Genomic DNA, 27681 nt, shown 5'->3' with positions numbered 1-27681 from the left:
ATGTTCACTTTGATTTTACTCTTCTTGCTCCTGAACATTCCACTTCATGTGTCAAGTTCCATTCATCCTAGTTGCTTTTGGACAATGAAGCAGAGTGAAGACAAGGATGGAATATTTCAGTCATGTGCCTTCATATTTGGTGCAGAACATGGGCCAACAAACATAACACACTCCATACAACCTTTCAAAGAAAGGTAAGTGCCTTATACTTTCTACATAAATGTCATCATGGATATTTCATGAGGGGTCAGAGGATGAGGATCAGAGCAATGCTTTGAAACTTCTTCCTCGTTCTTCCAACCTGCACATCAATAAACATCTCCAAATTCTTTTAGAAAGTCAATACCATTTTTCTACTTTTAATTTGTCCAGAGAGTGTTTTGTTTTTCTTCCAATTACCCTCTAACTTCCAAGCCTGGAAGCTGAGTAAAGAAAGGACTCCATACATTGTCGTATCACATATGGTCTGACTCTTCACAGTTTTGATATCACAATATCTGGTGATTTCTCATCAAAAAGAACTCCATTCCAATTCAATGAATGTCACCCTAAGTGGGTACAAACAAATGGCCATAGAGTAGAGTCAGCCGATGGACATGCCATCAATGGGTAGTTTTTAACACATTGCTAGAGAAAACGATATTTTTGGCACACTAGCTGCAGAAAATTTTCACATAGATATTCATTTACTCTCTCAGAACCTTCATGTAGTCATACTGTGCCTTCTAAAGATACATCAAGGATGGAAGTAGGAAACCTGTCCACTTTGAACATCATATGTGTTCCCGTTTCTCCACACTTTACTGTATGCATGAATAATCACTGGCCTTTAATTTCAAAGTCCATTTATTCACTTTCTTTAGAGCAAAGAAGGATTGTATGGACTGTAAATGATATGTTTGCATTCTTTGAGAACTGTGGCTGTCCCTAAAACTGGTGACTGCTTACTTCAGTAGTCACTTTCCTGAGAGACAGTTGTAACATGATAATTGGCAACAATTTTTAATAGGGATAGAGGTGTTGCCTACTAGCTCACATTTACTGTTATTTAAGAAGCGTGTTTCTCCTCTCTATATATGTCTAATCTGTTTATTCTCTGACACATCACATTCACCACCTTTGTTTTCCTTTAATTTTATTCATTATATCTGCTTATTTTATCAATTGCAAAGACTATATTTTGATTTTGTGTATACTTGATCTTTATTAGTTAGATGACATGAAATGACTAGGAAAAAAGAGAAATTATTATTCATCCCATAGACATAAAAACAAACTGGTATCATTCTCTTCCAACTGACCTGCCACCCATTTTTTTTTTTACATAAAACTCCATAAACTTTTTTCATACATTTTACATTTTAGACTCTTCTATTTTACCAACATGTAATACTGGCACATACAAATTTCAGTAGGATGCTATTCTTGTGTTAATGTAACTGAGAAGGTATTCAAACAATGTTTTCTACAAGAAAAATTATCTTGTCAGATAAACCCAATATAAATATGTGACATGCCGCCGGGCGGTGGTGGTGCACGCCTTTAATCCCAGCACTCGGGAGGCAGAGCCAGGCGGATCTCTGTGAGTTCGAGGCCAGCCTGGGCTACCAAGTGAGTTCCAGGAAAGGTGCAAAGCTACACAGAGGAACCCTGTCTCAAAAAACCAAAAAAAAAATGTGACATGCCAGTGTAAACATAAAATAAGTGAACCATACTAAAGAGGTAGTACATGCCCTTAATCTCTGCACTCATGACCTAAAGGAAGTGTATCCCTGTGCATTTGAGGTCAGTTTAGTCTGAAATTGGAATCCATTCCCTAATTATGGACTAACTGAGCATTAATACTATCCATATTTACAGGTGAAAACAGACATACATCTTTACCAAATACATCTCTGGTATTTGATTTTATTTAAAAATAAATCCTTAAAAAAGATTTTATGGCCACAATAGGTAAACCAGAAAGAAAAAAGCCAAAGATGGTTAGGATCACATATGTTAGCTATATTGCCTACTGATTATAAAGAATTATAATTAACAGAGCCAAATGTTGCCAAGACTATTATTGTGCATAGATCTGACATTCATGACTGCCTTACCCTATTCAGTAAATTTCATAAGAAAATACCATAAACTCAATGGCTCAAACATCATGTGTATTTTTTATATTTCTCAATAATTTAAAAATGAAATCATGATCAGCTTTACTCTTTGATCAAAGCATTGGGCATTTTGAGAAAACACTCAAAAACCAGAGATGCAAAAGGCTCTCTATGAGCCGGGCGCTGGTGGCGCACGCCTTTAATCCCAGCACTCGGGAGGCAGAGCCAGGCAGATATCTGTGAGTTCGAGACCAGCCTGGGCCACCAAGTGAGTTCCAGGAAAGGCACAAAGCTACAGAGAAAACCTGTCTCGAAAAAAAAAAAAAAGGCTCTCTATGAAAGATGCTGATGGCTCATATAATTATAGAAACTATAGTCTCATGAACCTTTAAATGTTTTTGTAAGCTTCCATCTTCTTATATAATGCCAACATCCAAACACAGAAAATGTGTTTCAGTCTTTGGGGGTGCTTGAGAATACCATTCAGCACAGGATAGATCTTGTATTGATTACACATGATTATTTGTAAATCTCTGTCCCTATTAATCACTGTAACCTTTTACAGAGGAGGAAATGACAACAATCAGTTTGCACTGGCCTTAGCTTTTTCAGTGGATCAAGTCAACAGGAACCCTGATATTTTACCAAATATGTCTTTATCATTTGGATTTCTAGCACGTGATTGTAAGTTCATGTCAAAAGCATACGATATCATTCAATCTTCTGTAAAACACCATTATAATGCACCTAATTATGACTGTATAAATCTGGACATATGTTCAGTGGTGCTTTCAGGACCAAACTTGGCAGAATCTTTAGTAGTTGGGAAAGCAATGGACCTCTACCATTCTCAGCAGGTGAGATTTTGTGTGATAGTTTTGCAAGAAATCCTGTCTCTATTGGTGCCATTCCAAGATGCAGAGAAGAGTGTGAGGGACAAACTGACCTAACACTTATGTAAAACTACATAGTTCAAGGGTACTATTCAGAGATTTATGGGCCTTTCATATTTCTCTTTTTAAAGTATAGATAAGGGAATAAATGACAGGTAAGGGGGTATTTAAGATCTCTTTGCAGAAAAGTGTGTTAAACAACTTATTTTAATGCATGGTACCTCATGGTTTTCCCTGTGTTCCAGGTCGTTCAGCTTACCTTCGGACCTTTCCATCCCATCCTCAGTGATCATGAACAATTTCCTTATTTGTATCAGATGGCCCCCAAGGACACATCTCTAGCCCAGGCCATGATTTCTCTCATGATTCACTTTAGCTGGAACTGGATTGGGCTGACCATCTCAGACAATGATCATGGTATCCAGTTTCTCTCATATTTGAGAAGAGAGATGGAAGAAAATACAGTCTGCTTTGCCTTTGTGAACATGATTCCAGTCAACATGCATTTATATGTGTCAAGAGCTGAAACATATTATAAGCAAATCATGACATCATCCTCAAATGTTGTTATCATTTATGGTGAAACAGACAGCACTCTAGCTTTGAGCTATAGAATGTGGGAGTCTCTAGGCATACAAAAAATATGGGTCACTACCTCACAGTGGGATGTCTCTACAAGTAAGAGAGACTTTACACTTGACTCATCTCAAAAGACTCTAACTTTTGCACACCATCATGCTGAGATTTCTGGTTTTAAAAATTTCCTCCAGACATTGAGCCCTCTCACCCCAAATGAATACTTGGCAAGACTGGCATGGATGAACTTTAACTGTGAAGTCTCAGCTTCTAACTGTAAGACACTGAAGAATTGCTCATCCAATGCCTCATTGGAATGGCTAGGATTACAGACTTTTGACATGGCTTTTAATGATGGCAATTATGATATATATGATGCTGTGCATATTGTGGCCCAATTCTTCCAGGAGAAGCTTCTTCACACAGTGGATAAAGTGAAAGAACATCAATATAATTGTTTGAAGGTAGTGTTTCTTCTATTGGATGATATTTGGTGTCATCAATGTCAGAGTCTTTCATAGTCTCTCTGGTGCCACATTCTAGTTGATTAGGAAATATTTTGCTAAATATAAGCTTTCTGAATATTTTTGATCCTGAGAGAGTAAATCTAAAGGTTGGTATAAATCTCAGTTGCAAAGGTAGTACAGTAGGACACAGAACTTATCAAGGTAAATCAGTGATTTTCTTACAGAGCACCTGAATATCATCACCCCTGTTCTAATACTGGAAACATAGGAGTCCTTCCTCATTAATCCTCTCCCCGATGGGAAGATAAGCTTTTGTTTGTTAGTCGTCAAATAAGTGGTAATCAGTGTAGGGGATCGTTTTTCTACAGTGTTATTAGCTGATTCTGCCCCAAATCTAGGCATTGGAAAACACACAGAAAATAATGATATGATTCTGTTCAGTACATGCATGTGTATTCATATGTGTGGATGGATGTCTATAATTGTTTATGGATTTTTTTGTGTTTGTTTCTGTGTATCTGGGTGTATATCTGTGTTGATGTGTTTATATATGTTTCTGTCTATCTGTATATCTGTCTGTTTGTAGAACTTAGCGTTAATTTGTCTACATGAATGTTTTTCCTGTAGGTGTGTGTTTCTGTATGGCTCTCCCTGTGTGTATTTGTCAGTGTGTATGTCTACATGTGCCCATGTGTGTTATTTGTGTGTATTTTTTGATTTGATTGTGCATATGTATATCTGTGTTTCAGTGTATTTGTGTATATTTGTGTGTGTGGCTGTCTGACTTTGGATTTGAGCATAAATTTGTCTGCATCAATGTCTCCCTGTGCATTTGTATGTGTATATATCTATGAAATCGTGAGTGTGTGTGTGTGTGTGTGTGTGTGTGTGTGTGTGTGTGTGTATGCCTGTGTATGTTTTTTGTAGGTTTCTTTTTCTGTGTGACTGTTTGGGTACATAAGTGTGATTTTGTGTGTCCGTACATTCACATGTGTGTCTTGGCTTATACATGTATGTGTGAGTAAGTAGTATGTGGCTGTATTATATATGTATCTCTGTATCTGTATGAGTGTGCATATGTGTGTCTGTATATTTAATATTTATGTTTGGTGTCTGCATGTATGTATTCATTTCTGTTTGGTAGTTTCCACTGAGAGAACTGCAATTCTAGGAATATTATGATAATTTTATTAATCCACTTGCTTTCATTATGATTTCTCAACTGTGCACCTTCAATAAAGTTGTATTTATGATGAAATCATAATTGCATAAATACTTCAAGGAAGGACACACACACTATAGAATGTTGACTCTCTTTCAGCTGCACTCCATTCTTAGGAAGACCCACTTCACATATACTGTTGGGGAAGAAGTGATAACAATACAGAAAGAAAAGCTGCAGGCAGAGTATGACATTTTCCAGATTTGGAATTTCCCAAATGGTCTTGGACTTAAGGTGAAGATTGGAAAGTTTAGCCCATATTTTCCACATGGTCAACAGCTATATTTATATGAAGACATTATAGAGTGGGCCACAGGAAGTAGAGAGGTGGGTCTGACCTAATTGTTCTGATTTCCATTACACAGCATTTCTGTTTGTGCTTCCTTGTAACTTAGTGAAATGAAATAGATTGTCACATTAGGGACCATTCTTTAGCCTCCTTTAGTATGACTCTCTTTTTCACTTTTTGATATGTTGTTTTATTAATTCTTTGAAGATAACAGACATGAACACATTGAATATTTATCATACTAGAACCTGTTTCTGTCTTTTAATATAATTATAAAAATGATTGTTAGCACTGTTTAATATTATTTCCAGTAAAGTGAAATTCTCTTGGCATTCTGAGTACTACACAATGATTTTCCTCTTTTCTGATGAACCCCTGACACCAGTGCTGAAAAACTGAGGCTAATTGCAAATGAGGAGAAAATTACACATATGCAAATCATTATTTTTTATTACAGATTGAGTTCAACAATAACCAGGGCTACAAAGAGAATCCTTGTCTCCAAAAGCAATACAAAAAATAAAGACACGGGCAGAAAGAAGGAAAGAAAAGGAAGACAAGCCAGTAATTAAGATCATCTCTTATTTTTTTATATCTTTTTTTTCCCGTTTTTTGAGACAGGGTTTCTCTGTGTAGCTTTGCACCTTTCCTGGATCTCGCTCTGTAGACCAGGCTGGCCTCGAACTCACAGAGATCTGCCTGGCTCTGTCTCCCAAGTGCTGGGATTAAAGGGGTGCACCACCACCGCCTGGCTAATTTTTTTTAATTTAAAACAAAAATTTTATTCATTTTACATACCAAACACAGATCCCTCTCTCATCCCTGCTCTTGCATCCCCCATCCATGCTAACCCTCTCCCTTACCAACCCTTCATCCCCTCCTCTAAAAAAGTAAGTTCTCCCATGGTGGGACAGCAAAGCCTGGTACATTCAGTAGAGGTAGAACCAAGCCCCTAATCCCTACCTCAAGTGTGAGCAAGGTGTCCAACCATAGGTAATAGGATTTAAAAGGCCAGCTCATGCACCAGAGATATATCCTGATCACACTGCCAGGGGTTCCTCAAACAGATCCAGCTCCACAAATGTCTCCCATATGCAGAGGGTCTTGTCCAGGCCCAGGCAGATTCCACAGCTGTTGGTCTAAAGTTCCTGAGTTCCTATGTGCTTGGTTGAGTTGTCTCTGTAGATTTCCCCATTGTGACCTTGACCCCCATTGTTCATATAATTCCTCTTCCCTCTCTTCAGCTGGACTCCCAGAGCTCGACCTGGTGCTTGGTTGTGTATCTCTGCATTTACTTCTAACAGTTACTGGATGAAGGCTCTATTATGACAGTTAGGGTATTCACCAATCTAATTAACAGGATAAGTCAGTTCAGGAACCCTAACCACTATTGCTAGTTGTCTAATCTTGGGATATCCTTGTGGATTCCTGGGAATTTCCCTAGCACCAGGTTTCTCCCTTACCCTATAAAATCTCCCTCTATCAGGATATCACTTTCATTGCTTTCCCATTCCATCACTCCCCCAGCTAGATCACCCTGTTCCCTCATGCTCACATCCTCCATCTTCACCTCTCAATTGCCCCTCCATATCTCCGCTCCACTCCTGGAGATCTCTGTTTCCCCTTCCCAAAGTGATTCTTCTGTGCCTTGTGTCTTTGCTTCAATGGAGATGTGGGTTGTAGTCTGATTATCCTCTGCTGTGCATCTAGTATCCACTTATGAGTGAATACATACCATGTTTGTGTTTCTGAGTCTACGTTACCTCACTCAAACAGAAGATGATATTTTCTACTTCAATCTATTTATTTACAAATTTCATGATGTCGTTGCTTTTACTGCTGAGTAATACTCTATTGTGTATATGTACCACATTTTCTTTATCCATTCATCAGTTGAGGTGCATCTACATTGTTTCCAGGTTCTGGCTATTATGAATAATGCTGATATGAACATAGTTGAGCAAGTGTCTTTGTGGTATGATTGATTATCCATTGGGTATATGCCCAAGAGTGATATAGTTGGGTCTTGAGGTAGACTGATTCTCAGTTTTCTGAGAAGTTTCCATACTGATTTTTGGAATGGCTGTACAAATTAGCACTCCCACCAGCAGTGAAGCAATGTTCTCCCTTTTCCACATCCTCTCCAATATAAGGTGTCCTCAGTGTTTTTTGATCTTAGTCATTCTGACAGCTGTAAGATGGTATCTCAGAGGCATTTTGATTTGCATTTCCCTGATGACTAAGGATGCTGAGAAATTTCTTAAGTCTGAAGTCTTAATTTCAAATACCTTTCAGTCATTTGAGATTATTTTGTTGAGAATTCTGTTTAGATATGTAGCCCATTTTTAAGTTGCTTGTATGGTATTTTCATTTCTAGTTTCTTGAGTTCTTTATATATTTTGGAGATCAGCCCTCTTTCAGATATGGGGTTGGAGTAGATCTTTTCCCATTCTGTAGGCTGTCCTTGATTTGTCTGATTTACCCTGTCCATTCCTTACAGAAGTCTCTCAGTTTCAGGAGGTCCCATTCATTAATTGTTGCTCTCAGTGTCTGTGCTACTGGTGTTATATTTAAGAAGTGGTTTCCAGCCGGGCGGTGGTGGCGCACGCCTTTAATCCCAGCACTTGGGAGGCAGAGGCAGGCGGATCTTTGTGAGTTCGAGGCCAGCCTGGTCTACAGCGTGAGATCCAGGAAAGGCGCAAAGCTGCACAGAGAAACCCTGTCTCGAAAAACCTAAAAAAAAAAAGAAAAACCTAAAAAAAAAATAAAAAATAAAAAAAAAAAAAAGAAGTGGTTTCCTGTGCCAGTGCAATCTAGGCTACTTCCTACTTTCCCCTTTTTCAGGTTCAGTGTAGCTGGATTTATTTGAGGTCTTTGATACACATTGATTTGAGTTTTGTGATAGATACGGATTTGTTTGCATTCTTCTACATGTTGACATCCAGTTATGTCAGCATCATTTGTTGAAAATTCTTTTTTTTCCTTCTACAATTTAGGCTTCTTTGTAAAATATCAGGTGTGCACAGAGTATGTGGGCAATTGTCAGTATCCTCAATTTGATTTCCATTTGTCCTCATGTTGGTTTTTATGCCAATATCAAGCTTATTTTATTACTATAGGTCTATAGTAGAGCTTGAAGTCAGGGATGATAATGCCTCCAGAAGTTGCTGTATTGTACAGGATTGTTTTGGCTATGTTAGGTTTTCTGTTTGTCCATATGAAGTTAAGTATTGTTCTATCATGGTCTGTGAAGAGTTGTGTTGGGGTTTTGGTGGGAATTGAATTGAATATGTAAATTTATTTTGTAAAGATTTCCATTTTTATTATGTTGATTATACCTGTCCATGAGCATGGGAGATCTTTTTTATTTTCTGATATCTTCTTCAATTTCCTTCTTCAAGGACTTCAAATTCTTTTCGTACAGGTCTTTCATTTGTTTGGTTAGAGTTACCTCAGAACATTTTATATTATTTGTGGCTATTGTAAAGTGTAATGTTTTTCTGATTCCTTTCTCAGCCTGTTTATCATTTGTGTATAGGAGAGCTACTGTATTTTTAAATTAAATTTGTATCCAGCCACATTCCTGATGGTACTTCTCAGTTGTAGGAGTTCTCTGGTAGAATTCATGGGGTCACTTATGTAGACTATCATATCATTTGAAAATAAAGTTTGACTTCTTCCTTTCCAATTTATATGCCTTTCATATCCTTTTGTTGTCTTATTGCTCTAGCTAGGACTTTGAGTACTATATTGAATAGATATGGGGAGAGTGTACAGCCTTGTCTTATTCCTGAATATAGTGGCATCACACTGAGTTCTGTCCATTAAATTTGATGTTTGCTACCAGCTTGCTATAAATTGCCTTTATTATGTTTAAGTATATTTTTTGTATTCCTGATTTCTCCAACAACTTTATAATGAAGGAATGTTAGATTTTGTCAAGTTTTTTTTAGCATCTAATGAGATGATCATGTGTTTTTTTCTCTCAATTTGTTTATATGATGGATTACATTGATAGATTTTCATATGTTGAACAATCCTTGCATCTCTGGGATGAAGTCTATTTTATCATGGTAAATGATTTTTTGATATGTTGTTGGATTTGATTTACCAGTATTTTATTGAGTCTTTTTGCATCAATGTTCATGTGGGAGATTGATCTGCAATTCTCTTTCTTTTGCATCTTTGTGTGACTTGGCTGTCAGGGTAACTGTAGCCCCTTAGAAATAATTTGGCAGTGTTCCTTGTGTTTCTATTGTGTGGAAAAATTTGAGGAGTATTATTAGCTCTTCTTTGAAATCTTGGTAGAATTCTGCACTGAAACCATCTGACCATGGTATTATATTAGTTGGGAAACTTTTAATAACTGTTTCTATTTCCTTATGGGTAATAGGTCTATTTAAATTGTTTAACTGGTTTTGATTTAATTTTGGTATGTGCTACCTATCTAGAAAATTTTCAATTTTCTTAGAATTTCCAATTTGTGGAGTACAGATTTTTGAAGCACGACTTGAAGATTCCCTGTGTTTCCTCATTCTCAGATGTTATGTTTCCTTTTCATTTCTTATTTTGTTAATTTGGATATTCTCTGTCTATTAGTAGTTTGGATAATGTTTTTTCTACCTTGTTGATTTTCTCAAAGAACCAACTCTCTGTTTGATTGATTCTTTGTACTGCTCTTTTTATTTCTATTTTATTGATTTCAGACCTCAATTTGATTAGTTCCTGGCATCTATTCCTCCTGGGTGAGTTTCTTTCTTTTTCTTCTATAGTTTTTAAGTATGCTGCTAAGTCACTAGTGTGGGATATCTCCAACTTCTTTATGTAGGCATTTAGACTTATGAATTTTCCTCTTAGTACTGCTTTCATAGTGTTTCATAAGTTTGGGTTTGTTGTGCCTTCATTTCCATTGAATTCCAGGAAGTCTTTAATTTCTTTATTTCTTCCTTGACCCAGTGGTGATTCAGTTGAGCATTATTCAGTTTCTATGAGTTTGTAAGCTTTTTGTAACTTGTGTTGCTGTTGATTTCTAACTAAAACATCGTGTTTTGACAAAATACAGGAGATTATTCCATTTATTTTTGTAAATGTTAAGATTTGCTTTTTGACTGAGTATGTGGTTACATCCTTAGAGATGGTTCCATAGGGTGCTGAGAAGATGGCACATTCTCTGTGTTTGGTTTGAATGATCTGTAAATGTCTATTAAGTCCATTTGAGTCATAACATCTCTTAGTTCCATTATTTCTCCATTAAGTTTCTGTGTGGCAGACCTGTCCATTGGGGATATTGCAGTGTTGAAGTGTGGGGCTTGATGTGCAATTTAAGCTTTAGTAATGCTTCTTTTACATATGTGGGTGCCCTTGAATATGAGGCATACATGTTCAGAATTAAGACCTCATATTGATGAATTTTTCCTGTGATGAATATGTAATGTCCTTCTTAAAGTCTTTTTAATAATTTCAGTTTGAAATCTGTTTTTTCAGATATTAGCATAGCTACACCAGTTTACTTCTTAATCCGTTAGACTGGAAGGGCTTTTCCCAGCGTTCTACTCTGAGATAGTGTCTGTCTTTGAAGTTGTGGTGTGTTGCATGCAGCAGAAGGATGGATCCTATTTTCATATCCATTCTGTTAACTTGTATCTTTTTATAGGCAAATTGAGTCCATTGATATTAAAGGATATTAATGACCAGTGATTATTAATTTCTGTTATTTTTTGAAGGTAGTGTTGTGTTTTCCCCTTTTTGGGGATTTGTTGGTGTGGGATTATCTACTTCCTGTGTTTTCTGGGGTAAATCTAAATTTTTTAGGTGCGATTTTTCCTTCTAGTGCTTTCTGTAGGGCTGGATTTGTGGATAAGTATTTTTTGTATCTGGTTTTGTCATGGAATACCTTTTTCACTTGGTCTATGGCAATTGAGAGCTTTGCTGGTTATAATAACCTGTGATGGCTTTGATGGTCTCTTTGTGTCTGCATAATTTCTGTTCAGGACCTCTAGCTTTCAGAGTCTCCATTGAGGATTTGGGTGTTATTCTGATGGGTTTGTCTTTATATGTTACTTGACTTTTTTTTTGCATTTCAGCTCTTAATATTTTTTTTCTCTATTCTGTATGGTGGTTTGATTATTGTGTGGCAATGGGACTTTTTTTGGGTTGTGTCTATTTGGTGTTCTCTGAGCTTCTTGCATCTTTATAGGCATTTCATTCTTTTGGTTGGGAAAGTTTTCTTTTATGATTTTGTTGAATATATCTTTGTTCCTTTGAGCTGTTATTCTTTTCCCCCTTCTTTCCCTATTATTCTTAGTTTTGGTCTTTTCATGGTTTCCCAGATTTCCTGAAGGATTTGTGTTATGACTTTGTTGTCTTTAATGTTTTCTTTGACTGCTGAATCTATTTCCTCTATTGTATCTTCAGTGCCAGAGAGTCTCTCTTCCACTTCTTGCATTCTTTTGGTTATGCTTATATCTATAGTTCCTGTACCCATCCTCAGATTTTAATTTCCAGCATTACCTCAGTTTATGTCTTCTTTATTGCCTCTATTTCAGTTTTCAATTCTTGCACTTATTTCTTCACCTGTTTTATTGCTTTTTCTTGGTTTCCTTGTCTTTCTTTAAGGGATTTATTGATTTCTTCCAATTTTTTGTTTCACTTTTTCTCGATACCTAAAGGGAATTTTTCATTTCCTCTTTAAAAGCCTCTATCATCTTAAAATCATTTTAAGGTCATTTTCTTTTGTTTCTTCTATTTTAGCGTGTTCCAGTCTTGCTGATGTACAACTGTATGGTGGTACCATATTGGTCTTTATGTTGTTGAGTATATTCTTACACTGACATCTCTTGCTCCAATCATTGCTAATGATTTCTGTGTCTCAGGGAGCCACACTTGGCCTAATAGCATTCATGATCCAATTGGAGCTTGTGGTCCAATTGGAGCTGGTTTAGTCTGTGTTTCAGGGAGCAGTTGTGGTCCTGGGGGATGGGTGGGTTTGGGCATTGGAGTAGGGCTTATAGTTTACATTGTCTGAAGAGGAGGTGTTAGTAAGCCTTGCCTGCAGGAGTCCTGCCTGCTGGCCTGCAACTGGGACTGCAATGGGTTGGGGTATAGGGGCACAGGTTGCATTCCTGGGCCTAAAGGCTAGAGGGTAGGGACATCAGCTAGGAGAATAGACTCCAAATTGTGATCTTTTAAGATGGGAAAAACATATCTTTTATCTGGGACTTAATTTGAGAAGACATAACATTAATTCAGATTATTTGATTTTTGGAAAGGCAATATTTATATAGGGCTATACCCTCTGTTGGAAGTCAATACAAGGACATTGAAAAGGAAGTTTTTTGCTGTTTATCTACTTGCTCTCACCTTGCTAGCAAGTCTATAATTTCACTGGCATTAGAAACTATTTATTTGAGATTCTAGGGTATAACAAAGATCAGCTGAGACTTTCAGCCTCATGGACTAAGAAGATTCTGGAATCTAGGGCTTTTCATTCCCTTGCAGCAATTGTTGTAATAGCAAAACTCAGCATATAAGACATTCTAATAATTTTTACATATGTATACATATATAGAGAGAGATATAAAGACAGATTTATTTTCTAAGTTCTTTTACTCCTGAGAACCCTAGCTAGTACAGAGACAGAAAAATGCTCAACAGTGAACATAAATTATAGGAATTCATAATGATTCTTACAGAGGTATGGAAACACTAGAAGAACTTCTACACAAGGAAAAGTAGGATATATTCAAATGATCAAGTAATATAAAGACAGCACTAGAAACCCAGACAGAAAAACAACTCTTAGAAAAATATCAAATAATGCAGTAACAATAACAGGCAATAATTAGTAAATAATTCTCAATAACATTTAAATATTAATCTTCACATTCTCTAATCAAAATACACAAATATCAACACTGATTTGTAGAACCAACAGTCATTTTTGCTTTCAGAAACTCACCTTACTTACAAACATGCAGAAATCCATTCTGTAAATATGGGGACAGGGAATGTTGAAGAAATGGAACATAATAAAGAAAACTAGAGACTAAACACATTGATGTACATGGGTTGGAAAAATTCTCAAGTAAACACTGAGTAATATAACTCAACAACACAGCAGTAATATCTGTCCTTGTGTCAAAGATAACTTCATTCTAGGGATACAATGCGGGTTCAACATATACATATCAGTATAGTACATGTGGCATATAAATAGACTCAAGAATAGAAATTTATGATCATCCAAATATGGTCAGAAAAGTCTCTTAACAAAGTTCAATATTTATTCTGAGTTAAAATTTAAAACAAACAAAAATTTGAAGCAAGAGACTGAACACATCTTGATAAGGTTTCTTTTTTATTCATTAATAATTATTGTGGAGACCAGTCACATTTAAAAGGATTTCCTATGACAATCCTATTGTCAACATTTTACTATATGAGGAGAAGCTCAAAGAATATCCATTAAATTCATTAGTGAGGCCAGATATATGTGGTGGTTCATATCTTTAATCCAAACTCTTGGCAGGTAGAGAGAGGCAAATCCCTGTCTGTTTATGTCCAGTCTGGCCTTGATAGCAAGTCCAAGCAAGCTAGGTTTGCAGTGAGAGACCCTGTCTAAAAATACATGGGCAGAAATTGGACAAGTATATACATATTCTTCACTCTTCTTCAAAAAACTTATTAATATCTTAGCAAGTATAAAAAGAAATTGTAAACATGATAAACAGAAAAGAAGGGAAAAATGTGCCTGCTGACAGGATATATTTTAATTCCAGTATTCAGGAGGAAGGAAAAACATATCTTTGTGGTAACTATGTCAATCTAGTGTATATCAGGAGTTGAGGTCTCCCAACAACATTGTGAGAGCCTCTTTCAAGAAAACTACAAAAGAAAGGGAACATTGATAGTTAACCATTGTGGAGACTATGAAAGAGCCAGTGCATAGGAGACACTGCAGTTTCAACACAGAACGCAGTACTGAAGAAAGGATGCAAATTGAGGACACAACAATCAGCAGATTTCTGAATCACCATACAGATCACTCTAAGCAAGTTTTTGATGGAACAAAGACTTTTTATTTTAAACTTTAAGAAATCTTTTAATTAACATTAAGTAAGCTAACTTTTATTCAGGTTCCCCCAAAACTTTGTAAAGCATTTTCACCTCAGGAAATGCACAACTTTTCAGTTCAATTCTTGTCAACTCAGCACTTTATCAATACAAATGTACCAGGCTCTGCCATTTATCTGTTTTTTTTTTCTTTCTTATACCCTCTTTTATGCTTTGCAGTGTTATTTTATTGGAGTTCATGTATGTTATCTGAGATATGAGGAGTTACTTCCCCAGTTTCATATGTCCACTAGTTCTAGATTGCAATGCTATTATTGTGATGAAACACTGACTATACACAAAATGAAGAGGCGTGGTTGATTAGGCTCATGGGTTACAATTAAGGGAGGACAAGTCAAGATTCTGGCTTCTATAAAGCATAGACCCTTAGGGGAAAAACCACTACTTAGTGGTTTGCTCTGCTTGATTTCTCATACAGCCCTGCCTAGGGATAACAATGCCCACAGTGGGCTGAGCACTCCTAAATCTAGTACTAATTAATAAAATGTATTACAGGTAGATTGACAGGCTAGTTCAATGAAGAGGATTCTTTTAGATCAGGTTCCCACTAACTTTTTAATGTACTTTGTGGTAAGTTGACAAAAATTAACGAGAAAAACCAGTTTGCAAGCACCATAGTGTTTGCCCACAACAAACAACCTATTCTTCTTTCTAATTTTCTAGCAATGTGAAGCTATCCAACTTTATATTAATGCTTCTACACATTCATATAAATGACCTTATATAATATACTAAGTGAAATGTGGTCACTCATTTGATGTATATAAAATAAGCTTGTTGTGTACATAAAATATGTTCATTCATTTGCTGTATATAGAATAAGCTTATTTCACCAGGTTCATCAAATATAGATATGGAGGAAATAGGAAAAACTACTGATAACAGCATGTGTCTAATTTTCCTCAGATGCCACCCTCTGTGTGCAGTGCTGATTGTGGTCCTGGATTCAGAAAATTCTGGCAGGAGGGAATGACAGTCTGCTGTTTTGATTGCAGCCCCTGCCCAGAAAATGAAGTTTCTAATGAGACAAGTGAGTGTTTGCTGCTTAATAAATTCTTCCCAATGTTCATCCTCTCTAACCCACATGGAGATGTTTAAAGAGTTTAAGAGTCCTCTCTACAAATCAAATACATCACTTGCCTATATTCATTTTTTTTTTTTTTGGTTTTTCAAGACAGGGTTTCTCTGTGTAGCTTTGCGTCTTTCCTGGAACTTGCTTTGGAGACCAGGGTGGCCTCAAACTCACAGAGATCCGCCTGCCTCTGCCTCCCGAGTGCTAGGATTAAAGGCGTGCACCACCACCACCCGGTGCCTATGTTCATTTTTATAGGAATGTGATCAATAACAGCATATCTTCAAGTAACACCCTTTGCTATGACATACAGCTTTGACTCATTGAAAATTCATGTCATGTGTTATTTTCTCAGATAAACAGTTTGCTAATCAAAGTACAGTGTGAAGGGATTCTACAAAAGGTCTTTCCTAGTGTGATTATCTCCTCTAAAATTACAGGTAGATGGAATTACAATTATGAGTCTTTAATAATATTTATTTATAAAATTTGAATGTGTTTATGTATCTCTACAAAAGTTTAAGGCACCATGTATGTGCAGGAGTCAATGGAGAACAGATCAGGGCATCAGAGCCACTGAAATCTGTCATGTGGGTGCTAGGAACCAAATGAAAGTCCTCTGTAAGATTAATGGAGACAAGAATAATTACTTGTAAAATTATCAGAAACTATTTAGTATGAGACAGAAAACTTTAAGCAATATCCAGAGATCCATTTTTCAAACTATTAATGCAATTTGAAGTCTAGAAAAGTATAAATAAGAGATGGCACCTGATGTGGAAAATACAGAGTCAGTCCTGTGTTCAATATTTTTCTATACTTCACCCATTTAATAATGTCACAAATATAAGATTACATTTTTTATGAAAGCAACTTGTCACAATTTTCTAAATGTTGTTGAAACCTACACAGCTCTTATTAGTCAAATGATTATTTTTTTAGAGTTAGCTCCATTCAAATGGCAGATGGATTGTTTTTCTCTTCTATTCCCTGTCATCCTATGCAATGAAATGAAAGTCTCTAAAGAACACTTATGGCCAATAATATGCCACATCAATTAAATTCCTTGTAGCAGGAAGAGGTAACCAACTCCTAGAAGTTTTCTTCTGACCTCCATGCACTCATACATACAATATTTACTGAAGTAATTAAACAAAGTCTAGTGAAATTGTTTTAAATGTAAAAACATATAAGAGTAATCTGTATTTATAATGATAAATACAACAGCACTTAAGCAAAAATATTTTATTATTTCTTTCATTATGTGTATGTATGTGAGATGAGTGGTTATGTGTGCATAATTGCAGGTGCATGTGAGAGGCATCCAATGTCTCTGTAGTTAGCTACAGCCAGCTGTGGGACACCTGACATGAGTGCTGGGGACCAAACTCAGGGCTTCTGTAAGAGCAGTACATTCTCTTCACAACTGAGCCAACTTTCAGTCCCTTAAATAAATTAACTAATTATGTGTGTCTTTAAATGAAGACTTAAAATCTAGAAGCACATCATGACTCTTCAATTATCCACTTATTCAGAGCAACTGTAATCAAGTTTCCTTATCTTGCCAGGTTAGAGATTACAGCTTATGACTGGGGTCCTATTCCTCCAAACAAACAGTCTTTGTTATCACTCTTGCTTGAATGTCCTTGTGTGGAGTTGCTCACGGTGTTATATCAGTATCTTCTTCACACTGGAGGACACTCGCAGCATCTCAGTCTCACATAAATAGAAATTAGGGTAGGAGGAATGTACTTGTCTCTTCCCAAGGGTGATGGAATCAGGATGGAGGGCTTTTCAATTCTCAAAATATACAGAGGTTTCTACCTTAAGTGATAAGGTTACTGTTTCTTATGAACAATCCTCAGGAGTACAGAGTCCTTCCTGCCAGATGAAGACTCAACTAAGGGGGCATTTATTTAATATATTTAATTATTTTTGCATTTTCAGACATCAAAATTATATAACTTTCTTCTATCATTTCATCCTCCTACTTACCCCATATAAACTGAATCACACTCTTATTCATGAGCTCTTTTATTATTCTATATGTATACACACATATAAATCTGTACATATACACAAAGACACACACACAAAAAAATACTTAATGATTCTGAAGGGACTTTAGGTAGATGGAGAGTGGGCAACATGTCTTTATCAAGCCCTACTCTTCTTCCCTTTTCCCTTTGCCTTTCTAAAAACCATTAGATTACTGATGAAGTTTGAATGTGATTTGACCCCATAAGATTATGAGGAGTGGTCTTATTAGTAGATGTTGTCTTGTTGGAGAAGGGGTGGTCTTTTTGGAGAAAGTGTGTCACTCTGAAGGAAGAATTTGAACTCTCAGACACTCAAGCCACACCCATTGAGTCAGTTTATTACTGTTCCCTATGGATCAAATATGTATAATTCTAAGGTACTTCTACAGCACCAGGTCTTGCATGCCACCATGACCAAGCATGATGATAATGAACTAAACCTCTGAATTATAAGACACCCAATTAAATGCTTTTCTTTATAAGAGTTGCCAAGGTCGGGGTTTCCCCTCACAGCAACAGAAATACTACCTAAGACACTTACTTTTTTTTTTGAGACAGGGTTTTTTCGTGTAGCTCTGGCTATCCTGGAACTAGCTTTGTAGATTTGGCTGACCTTGAACTCAGAATTCTGCCTGCCTCTGTTTCCCTTGTGCTAGGATTAAAGACATGAGAATCCACCAACAGGCTGCAATTACATACTTAAAGCTAGCTACCAAGGTCTGTTCCCTTATTTAGCCACTACCTCCTCCTGGGGCTGGCTATCAAAGTATTGAAGTCAGGATAGCAACACCCACTGTGGCTGTCCTAATAGACATGACTATCCAATTAAACACTTCATTGTAATATGGGATTCCCTTTTTACCTTTACGAACTGCCATTTTCCTAAAGGGCAAATCTGTCTCCTCTCTATCCAGAGGAAGTTCTTTATATTTCAGCCAAATACCTGTAACCCATCTCCCATGTTCCTTTCCCTTCTCCCTCATCCTCTATATTCTGTCTTTGTCTCTTATTCACTTACCATTCACCTCTGAGTCAAATAAATTTCCTTTGTGTTGAGAACTTGATCCTAGGATATCTCTTGCTGACTCTGAGGTTTCCTACAGATTCTGTTTAATATTGCTTCTATGTCAATGTGTGGTGATATTTTATTTGTATGTTAATAAATAAAGTTTGCCTGAAGATCAGAGGACATAGCCAGCCATAAACAAAAGTCAGGCAGTGGTAGCACATGCACTTAATTCAATCACATGGCAAGCAGAGTCTCTGTGTGTTCAAGGACACACTAGGGAACAACCAAGCATGGTAGCACACATCTTTTTTTCCATTTAATATTTCTTTTTTTAATTTTTATTTTTATTTTGCAATACAGTTCAGTTCTACATATCAGACACGGATTCCCTTGTTCTCCCTGCTCCAGCCCCCATCACCTTCCCCCCAGCCCAACCCCCCATTCCCACCTCCTCCAGGGCAAAGCCTCCCCCGCAGACGGACTGAGATCAACCTGGTAGACTCAGTCCAGGCAGGTCCAGTCCTCTCCTCCCAGGCCGAGCCAAGTGACCCTGTATAAGCCCCAGGTTTCAAACAGCCAACTCATGCAATGAGCACAGGACCCGGTCCCACTGCCTGGATGCCTCCCAAACAGATCAAGCCAATCGACTATCTCACCCATTCGGAGTGCCTGATCTAGTTGGGGGCCCCTCAGCCATTGGTTCATAGTTCATGTGTTTCCATTTGTTTGGCTATCTGTCCCTGTGCTTTATCCAACCTTGATCTCAACAATTCTTGCTCATATAAACCCTCCTCTTTCTCATTAATTGGACTCCCAGAGCTCCACCTGGGGCCTAGCCGTGGACCTCTGCATCCAGTTCCCTCAGTCATTGGATGGGTTTTCTAGCATGACAATTAGGATGTTTGGCCATCCCATCACCAGGGTAGATAAGTTCGGGCTGTCTCTCAACCATTGCCAGCAATCTATTGTGGGGGTATCTTGTGGATCTCTGTGGGCCTCTCTAGCACTTTGCTTCTTCCTATTCTCATGTGGTCTTCATTTACTATGGTCTCCTATTACCTGTTCTCCCTCTCTGTTGTTGATCCAGCTGAGATCTCCCACTCCCCCAAGCTCTCTTTTCCTCCACCCTCGCCCTTCAATAACCCCCTCATGTCCAGGCTGTTCATGTAGATCTCATCCATTTCTCCGTAACTGGGTGATCCTCGTGTCTTTCTTGGGGTCCTGTTTTCCAGGTAGCCTCCCTGGTGATGTGAGTAGCAGTCCAATCATCCTTGTTCCACATCTAGTATCGTCCTATGAGTGAGTACATACCATGTTTGTCATTCTGAGTCTGGGTTACCCCACTCAGGATGATTTTTTTCTAGATCTATCCATTTGCGTGCAAACCTCATGATGTCATTGTTTTTCTCTGCTGAGTAGTATTCCATTGTGTATATGTACCACATTTTATTTATCCATTCTTCATCTGAAGGGCATCTAGGTTGTTTCCAGGTTTTGACTATTACAAACAATGCTGATATGAACATAGCTGAGCAAATGCTCTTGTGGTATGATTGCGCATTCCTTGGGTATATACCCAAGAGTGGTATAGCTGGATCTTGGGGGAGATTGATTCCCAATTTTCTAAGAAAGCACCATATTGATTTCCAAAGTGGTTGTACAAGCTTGTATTCCCACCAGCAGTGGAGGAGAGTTCCCCTAGCTCCACATCCTCTCCAGCATAAGGTGTGTCCAGTGTTTTTGATCTTAGCCATTCTGACAGGCTAAAGGTTGTATCTCAGATTCATTTTGGTTTGCATTTCCCTGATGATTAGGGATGTGGAGCAATTCCTTAAATGAATTTCAGCAATTTGAGTTTCCTCTGTTGAGAAGTCTCTGTTTAGTTCTATAGCCCATTTCTTAATTGGACTGTTGGGCATTTTGATGTCTAATTTCTTGAGTTCCTTATATATTCTGGATATCAGTCCTCTGTCAGATGTGGGGTTGGTGAAGATCTTTTCCCATTCTGTAGGCTGTCGCTTTGCCTTGTTGACCGTATCCTTTGTTCTACAAAAGCTTCTCAGTTTCAAGAGGTCCCACTGATTGATTGTTTCTCTCAGTGTCTGTGCTACTGGTGTTATATTTAGGAAGTGATCTCCTATGCCAATGCATTCAAGACTACTTCCTACTTTCTCTTCTAGCAGGTTCAGAGTAGCTGGATTTATGTTGAGGTCCTTGATCCACTTGGACTTAAGTTTTGTGCACGGTGATAGATATGAATCTATTTGCAGCCCTCTACATGTTGATATCCAGTTATGCCAGCACCATTTGTTGAAGATGCTTTCTTTTTTCCATTGTGAACTTTTGGCTTCTTTGTCAAAAATTTTATGTTCATAGGTGTGCGGATTAATGTCATGGTCTTCAACTTGATTCCATTGGTCCACATGTCAGTTTTTATGCCAGTACCAAGCTGTTTTTATTACTGTAGTTCTATAGTAGAGCTTGAAGTCAGGGATCATGATGCCTCCAGAGGCTGTTTTATTATACAGGATTCTTTTGGCTCTCCTGGGTTTTTAGTTTTTCCATATGAAGTTGAGTATTATTCTTTCCAGGTCTGTGAAGAATTGTGTTGGTATTTTGATGGGGATTGCATTGAATCTGTAGATTGCTTTTGGTAAGATTGCCATTTTTACTATGCTAGTCCTGTCTATCCATGAGCATGGGAGATCTTTCCATTTTCTGACATCTTCAATTTCTTTTTTCAGGGACTTAAAGTTCTTGTCATATAGGTCCTTCACTTGCTTGGTTAGTGTTACCCCAAGGTATTTTATGTCATTTGTGGCTATTGTAAAGGGTGAGATATCTCTGATTTCCTTCTCAGCTTCTTTGTCCATTGGATATAGGAGGGCTACTGATTTTTTTGAGTTGATCTTGTACCCTGCTATGTTGTGGAAGGTGTTTATAAGCTGTATCAGTTCCTTGGTGGAATCTTTGGGGTCGCTCAAGTATACTATCATGTCATCTGCAAATAGGGAAAGCTTGACTTCTTCCTTTCCAATTTGTATCCCCTTAATCTCCTTATGTTGTCTTATTGCTCTGCCTAGAACTTCAAGTACTATATTGAATAAGTTTGGGGAGAGTGAACAGCATTGCCTCGTTCCTGATTTTAGTGGAATTGCTTTGAGTTTCTCTTCATTTAATTTGATGTTGGCTGTTGGCTTGCTGTAAATTGCTTTATTATGTTTAGGTATGTTTCCTGAATTCCTGATCACTCCAAGACCTTTTTCATGAAGGGGTGTTGGATTTTGTCAAATCCTTTTTCTGTATCTAGTGAGATGATCATGTGTTTTTTTTTTCTTTGTGTTTGTTTATATGGTGTATTACATTGACGGACTTTTGTTTGTTGAACCACCCTTGCATCCCTGGAATGAAGCCTACTTGATCATGGTGGATAATTGTTTTGATGTGTTCTTGGAGTCTGTTTGCCAGTATTTTATTGAGTATTTTTGCATCAAAGTTCATGAGGGAGATCAGTCTGTAGTTCTCTTTCTTTGTTGTATCCTTGTTTGGTTTAGGAATCAGGGTAATTGTAGCCTTATAGAAGGAGTTTGGTAATGTTCCTTCTGTTTCTATTGTGTGGAACAATTTAGAGAGTATTGGTATTAACTCTTCTTTGAAGATCTGGTAGAATTCTGCACTGAAACCATCTGGTCCTGGGCTTTTTTTGGTTGGGAGACTTTAATGACTGTTTCTATTTCGTTAGGGGTTATTGAACTATTTAAATAGTTTATCTGGTCTTGATTTAACTTAGGTATGTGGTACCTATCCAGAAAGTTATCCATTTCTTTTAGGTTTTCCAGTTTTGTGGAGTAGAGGTTTTTGAAGTATGACCTGATGATTCTCTGGATTTCCTCAATGTCTGTTGCTATGTCCCCTTTTCATTTCTGATTTTGCTGATTTGGATGTTCTCTCTCTGTCTTTTGGTTAGTTTGGATAAGGGCTTGTCTATCTTGTTGATTTTCTCAAAGAAACAACTCTTTGTTTCATTAATTTTTTGTGTTGTTCTCTTTGGTTCTATTTTATTGATTTCAGCTCTCACTTTGATAACTTCCTGGTGTCGATTTTTCCTGGGAGACTTTGCTTCTTGTTCTAGAGCTTTCAGGTGTGCTGTTAAGTCACTAGTGTGAGATTTCTCCAATTTATTTATGTGGGCATTTAGTGCTATGAATTTCCCTATTAGTACTGCTTTCATAGTGTCCCATAGGTTTGGATATGTGGTGTCTTCATTTTCATTGATCTCTAGGAAGTCTTTAATTTCTTCCTTTATTTCTTCCTTAACCCATTGGTGATTCAGTTGAATATTATTCAGTTTCCATGAGATTGTAGGTTTTCTGTAGTTTTTGTTGTTGTTAAAATCTGACTTTAAACCAGTGTGGTCTGATAGAACACAGGAGGTTATTCCAATTGTTTTGTATCTGTTGAGATTTGCTTTGTGGCCAAGTATGTGGTCGATTTTAGAGAAGGTTCCATGGGGTGCTGAGAAGAAGGTATATTCTTTTTTGTTAGGATAGAGTGTTCTGTAGATATCGATTAAGTCCATTTGAGTCATGATATCAGTTAAGTCCTTTTTTTCTCTCTTAAGTTTCGATTTGGGAGATCTGTCCAGTGGGGAAAGTGGGGTGTTGAGGTCTCCCACTATTAATGTGTGGGGTTTTATATGTGCTTTAAGCTTTAGTAATGTTTCTTTTACATATGTGGGTGCCCTTGTGTTTGGGGCATAAATGTTCAGAATTGAGACTTCATCTTGGCGGATCTTTCCTGTGATGAGTATGTAATGCCCTTCTTGATCTCTTTTGATTGATTTTAGTTTGAAGTCTATTTTGCTGGATATTAGGATGGTTACACCTGCTTGTTTCTTAAGACCATTTGATTGGAAAGTCTTTTCCCAGCCTTTTATTTTTAGGTAGTGTCTATCTTTGAATTTGAGATGTGTTTCTTGTATGCAGCAGAAAGATGGTTCCTGCTTTCATATCCATTTTGTAAGACTATGTCTTTTTATAGGTGAATTAAATCCATTGATATTGAGGGATATTAATGACCAGTGATTATTCATTCCTGTTATTTTTTGGTGGTGATGTGTGTGTACTTCTCTTCGTTGGGGTTTACTGCTGTGGTTTTATCTATTGCCTGTGTTTTTGAGGGTGTATCTGACTTCCTTAGGTTGGAATTTTCCTTCTAGTGCTTTCTGTAGGGCTGGGTTTGTGGATAAGTATTGTTTAAATTTGACTTTGTCTTGGAATGTCTAGTTAGCTCCATCTATGATGATTGAAAGTTTTGCTGGGTATATTAATCTAGGCTGGCATCCATGGTCTCTTAGTGTCTGCATTACATCTGTCCAGGTCCTTCTGGCTTTCAAAGTCTCCACTGAGAAATCAGGTGTTATTCTTATGGGTTTGCCTTTATAAGTCACTTGGCCTTTTTCCTTTGCGGTTCTTAATATTCTCTCTTTATTCTATACGTTTAGTTGTTTAATTATTATGTGGCGAGGGGACTTTTTTGGGGGGACTAGTCTGTTTGGTGTTCTATAGGCTTCTTGTATCTTCATAAGCATTTCCTTCTTTAAGTTGAGAAAGTTTTCCTCTATGATCTTGTTGAATATATTTTCTGTGTCCTTGAGTTGGTATTCTTCTTATTCTTCTATCCCTATTCTCATAGGTTTGGTCTTTTCATGGTGTCCCAAATTTCTTGGACATTTTGGTTCATGACTTTGTTGGCTTTAGTGTTTTCTTTGACTGATGAATCTATTTCTTCTACTGTATCTTCAATGCCAGTGATCCTCTCTTCCATCTCTTACATTCTGTTGGTTATACTTGCATCTGAAGTTCCCATTAGTTTACTCAGATTATCTTTTTCCAGCATTCCCTCTGTTTGTGTCTTCTTTATTTTTTCTATTTCCCTTTTCAGGTCTTGGACTGTTTCTTTCATTTGTTTCATTGCTTTTTCTTGATTTTCTTTCAGTATTTTATTGTTATCTTCCAGGACTTTATTGATTTCTTCTAATTTGTTTGCCCTTTCCTATAGTTGTTTACAGCGTTCTTCCCATTTTTTTGTCTTTTCATCTACACAAGCCTCTAACTTCTTCATGATGTCATTCATAAGGCTGTTTTCTTCTGATTCTTCCAATTTTTGATGTTCAGGTCTAGATGTTGGAGGAGGGCTAGGTTCTGGTGATGCTGTATTGCTATTCATTTTGTTGTATGTATTTCTGCCTTGACGTCTGCCCATCTCCTTGTGGTTCATTCTTGGTCTTATCAGCACACTTGGTTCAGACAGAGCTGACAGATTCAGAAAGTCTCTCTCTTGTCCAGATGGGAGCTCTCTTGTCCAAATGGGAACTCCAGGGCAGGATGGGAGCTCTTGTCCAGAAGGGAAGTCTGGGGCAGGATGGGAGCTCTTTTCCAGAAAGGAAGTCCTGGACAGATTGGCGCTCTTTTCCAGAAGGGAAGTCCAGGGCAGGATGGGCGCTCTTGTCCAGAAGGGAAGTCCGGGGCAGGATGGGAGCTCTTCTCTCTCTCTCTCCCTCTCTTTCTTTCTGTCTCCCAGAAGGGAAGTCAGGGGCAGGATGGGAGCTGGGGGCCAGCCTCTAAATCTCAGGAAGTGGCTGGGGCCTCGGGCAGATGGGCGTGGGGGCAGGGTGTGGAGATTGCAGGGTCTGCTGGGGGTCTTAGAGAAGGGGATCCTTCCCGGTGGGGCTAGAAGGGAACCTGCCTGGTGGCCAGAACCTGGGGCCAAGTTGGGCAGGTCTTCCTCGGAGTGGATGGTGCCCAGGGATGGGGTCTGGGCAAAGCCAGGGCACTCACCTGTGCTCCAGAAGGGAAGTCCGGGGCAGGATGGGAGCTGGGGGCTGGCCTCTAAGTCTCAGGAAGAGGCTGGGGCCTCAGGCAGATGGGCGTGGAGATTGCAGGGTCTGCCGGAGGTCTTGGAGAAGGAGATCCTTCCCAGTGGGGCTAGAAGGGAACCTGCCCAGTGGCCAGAACCTGGGGCCAAGTTGGACAGGTCTTCCCCGGAGTGGCTGGTGCCCAGAGATGAGATGCCCAGAAGGGAAGTCCGGGGCAGGATGGGAGCTGGGGGCTGGCCTCTAAGTCTCAGGAAGTGGCTGGGGTCTCTGTGCTCCAGAAGGGAAGTCCAGGGCAGAATTGGTAGCACACATCTTTAATCCCAGTACCAACCATAGAGACCTGGAGGTCTGTACAGACAGGCAGTGACAAGGAAATGAGGTAGCTGGGCTAAGCGCCAATGAGAAGGCAGAATAACAAGGAAATAATTTCGCAGGTTAGACAGGAAGAAGCTCTCTCTTGGGAAGCCACAGTGGCATGGTGAGATAAGGTTAGCTGGTGGCTCTCACTATTTCTCTGATCTCTGTGGCTTTCACCCCCTATACTTGGCTCTGTGTTTCTTATTTAATAATACTGTTTATAAATTCATCTATATCAGTGTGTTTAGGCTGACAAATTCACACTAGAAAATATATCACAGGTCTTGTCCCAGTAGAAGACACAGTCTCCATCTATAATAAGGACAGCATTCATGAAACAGAAAGAAAAAAAGCAGCAGGCAATGTATATGTGCTTCTGTGACTTTAAAATATACACTGTGCAAAACAGTGGTTAATGATTTCAGTTTTTGTCACTTAAAAACTTTAAGTCACTTTATCATAGCATCCACAATGGTGCTGAAATACCTGTGCTTTCCTTAAGATGACAAATGGATTCATGAACACACGGTTATATAGACATCATAATGATTGTTTAGCTTCCTTACACGTAAATATAATGAATGAATATTGTGAAATTGAAGCATTGCTGTGCAGCAATACCTTTAACCTACATCTTCAGGAAAAGTGCAGACATTGGCCTGCTTCTGCAACACATTTAATTGAAATGTCTGATCTCTAAAAATGCTAAATGCACTAAACATACTTTCCTTTCTCCATCAGATGTGGATCAGTGTGTGAAGTGTCCAGAGGAGCAGTATGCCAATGCAGAGCAGAACCAGTGCATTCCCAAATCTGTGATCTTTCTAACCTACGAAGAACCCTTGGGGATGGCTCTGACCTCAATTGCTTTTTGCTTCACTGCATTCACAACTGTGGTTCTTGGGGTATTTGTGAAGCATCATGACACTCCCATTGTCAAGGCCAATAACCGCAGACTCAGCTACACCTTGCTCATCTCACTCCTCTTTTGTTTCCTGTGTCCCTTCCTCTTTATTGGACATCCCAATGCAGCTACATGCATTCTGCAACAAATCACATTTGGAGTTGTATTCACTGTGGCTGTTTCCACTGTGTTGGCCAAAACAGTTACTGTTGTTCTGGCTTTCAAAGTCACAACTCCCGGAGAAAGGATGAGGTTCTATCTGACTTCGGGGGCACCTAACCATATCATTGGCATCTGTACCATCATCCAAATTATTCTCTGTGCAATCTGGCTGGGAGTTTCTCCTCCATCTATTGACATTGATGCACACTCTGAGCATGACCACATCATCATTGTGTGTGACAAGGGTTCAGTTACTGCATTCTACTGTGTCTTGGGATACCATGGATCCCTTGCATTTGGGAGCTTCATTTTGGCTTTCTTGGCCAGGAATCTCCCTGACAAATTCAATGAAGCCAAATTGCTGACTTTCAGCATGCTGTTGTTCTGCAGTGTCTGGGTCACTTTTCTTCCTGTCTACCATAGCACAAAGGGCAAGGTCATGGTGGCTGTGGAGGTCTTCTCCATCCTGGCCTCCAGTGTTGGCCTTCTGGGATGCATCTTTTTCCCTAAGTGCTACATAATTTTGTTAAGACCAGAAAGAAATTCTCTTCAAAAGTTAAAGGAGAAAACATCTTTTTGA

General features: G+C 38.3%; 1 protein-coding gene across 1 annotated transcript; it reads left to right on the top strand.

Annotated features, from left to right (window-relative positions):
* On the top strand, positions 1-27681 carry LOC128125521 (vomeronasal type-2 receptor 116-like). Its single transcript, XM_052762997.1, has 7 exons — positions 1-158; positions 512-552; positions 2673-2959; positions 3241-4035; positions 5360-5587; positions 15588-15711; positions 26777-27681. The coding sequence occupies exons 1-7, from the start codon at positions 1-3 to the stop codon at positions 27679-27681; spliced, it is 2538 nt and encodes an 845-aa protein (XP_052618957.1).

This window comes from Peromyscus californicus, unplaced genomic scaffold (assembly GCF_007827085.1).
Source record: "Peromyscus californicus insignis strain IS unplaced genomic scaffold, ASM782708v3 Scaffold_4__1_contigs__length_199733344, whole genome shotgun sequence".
NCBI classification, from domain to species: domain Eukaryota; kingdom Metazoa; phylum Chordata; class Mammalia; order Rodentia; family Cricetidae; genus Peromyscus; species Peromyscus californicus.
The sequence above is the reverse complement of the archived record's forward strand: the minus strand, read 5'-3'. Positions and strand labels throughout refer to the sequence as shown.

What these genes read in the sequence shown, in the direction of transcription:
- LOC128125521 (XM_052762997.1), top strand. Translation starts at nt 1, where the DNA reads ATGTTCACTTTGATTTTACTCTTCTTGCTCCTGAACATTCCACTTCAT. An exon ending in TTCAATGAATGTCACCCTAA is followed by an intron (nt 553 to 2,672) that starts GTGGGTACAAAC and finishes TTTACAGAGGAG; the next exon opens with GAAATGACAACAATCAGTTT. An exon ending in ATCAATATAATTGTTTGAAG is followed by an intron (nt 4,036 to 5,359) that starts GTAGTGTTTCTT and finishes ACTCTCTTTCAG; the next exon opens with CTGCACTCCATTCTTAGGAA.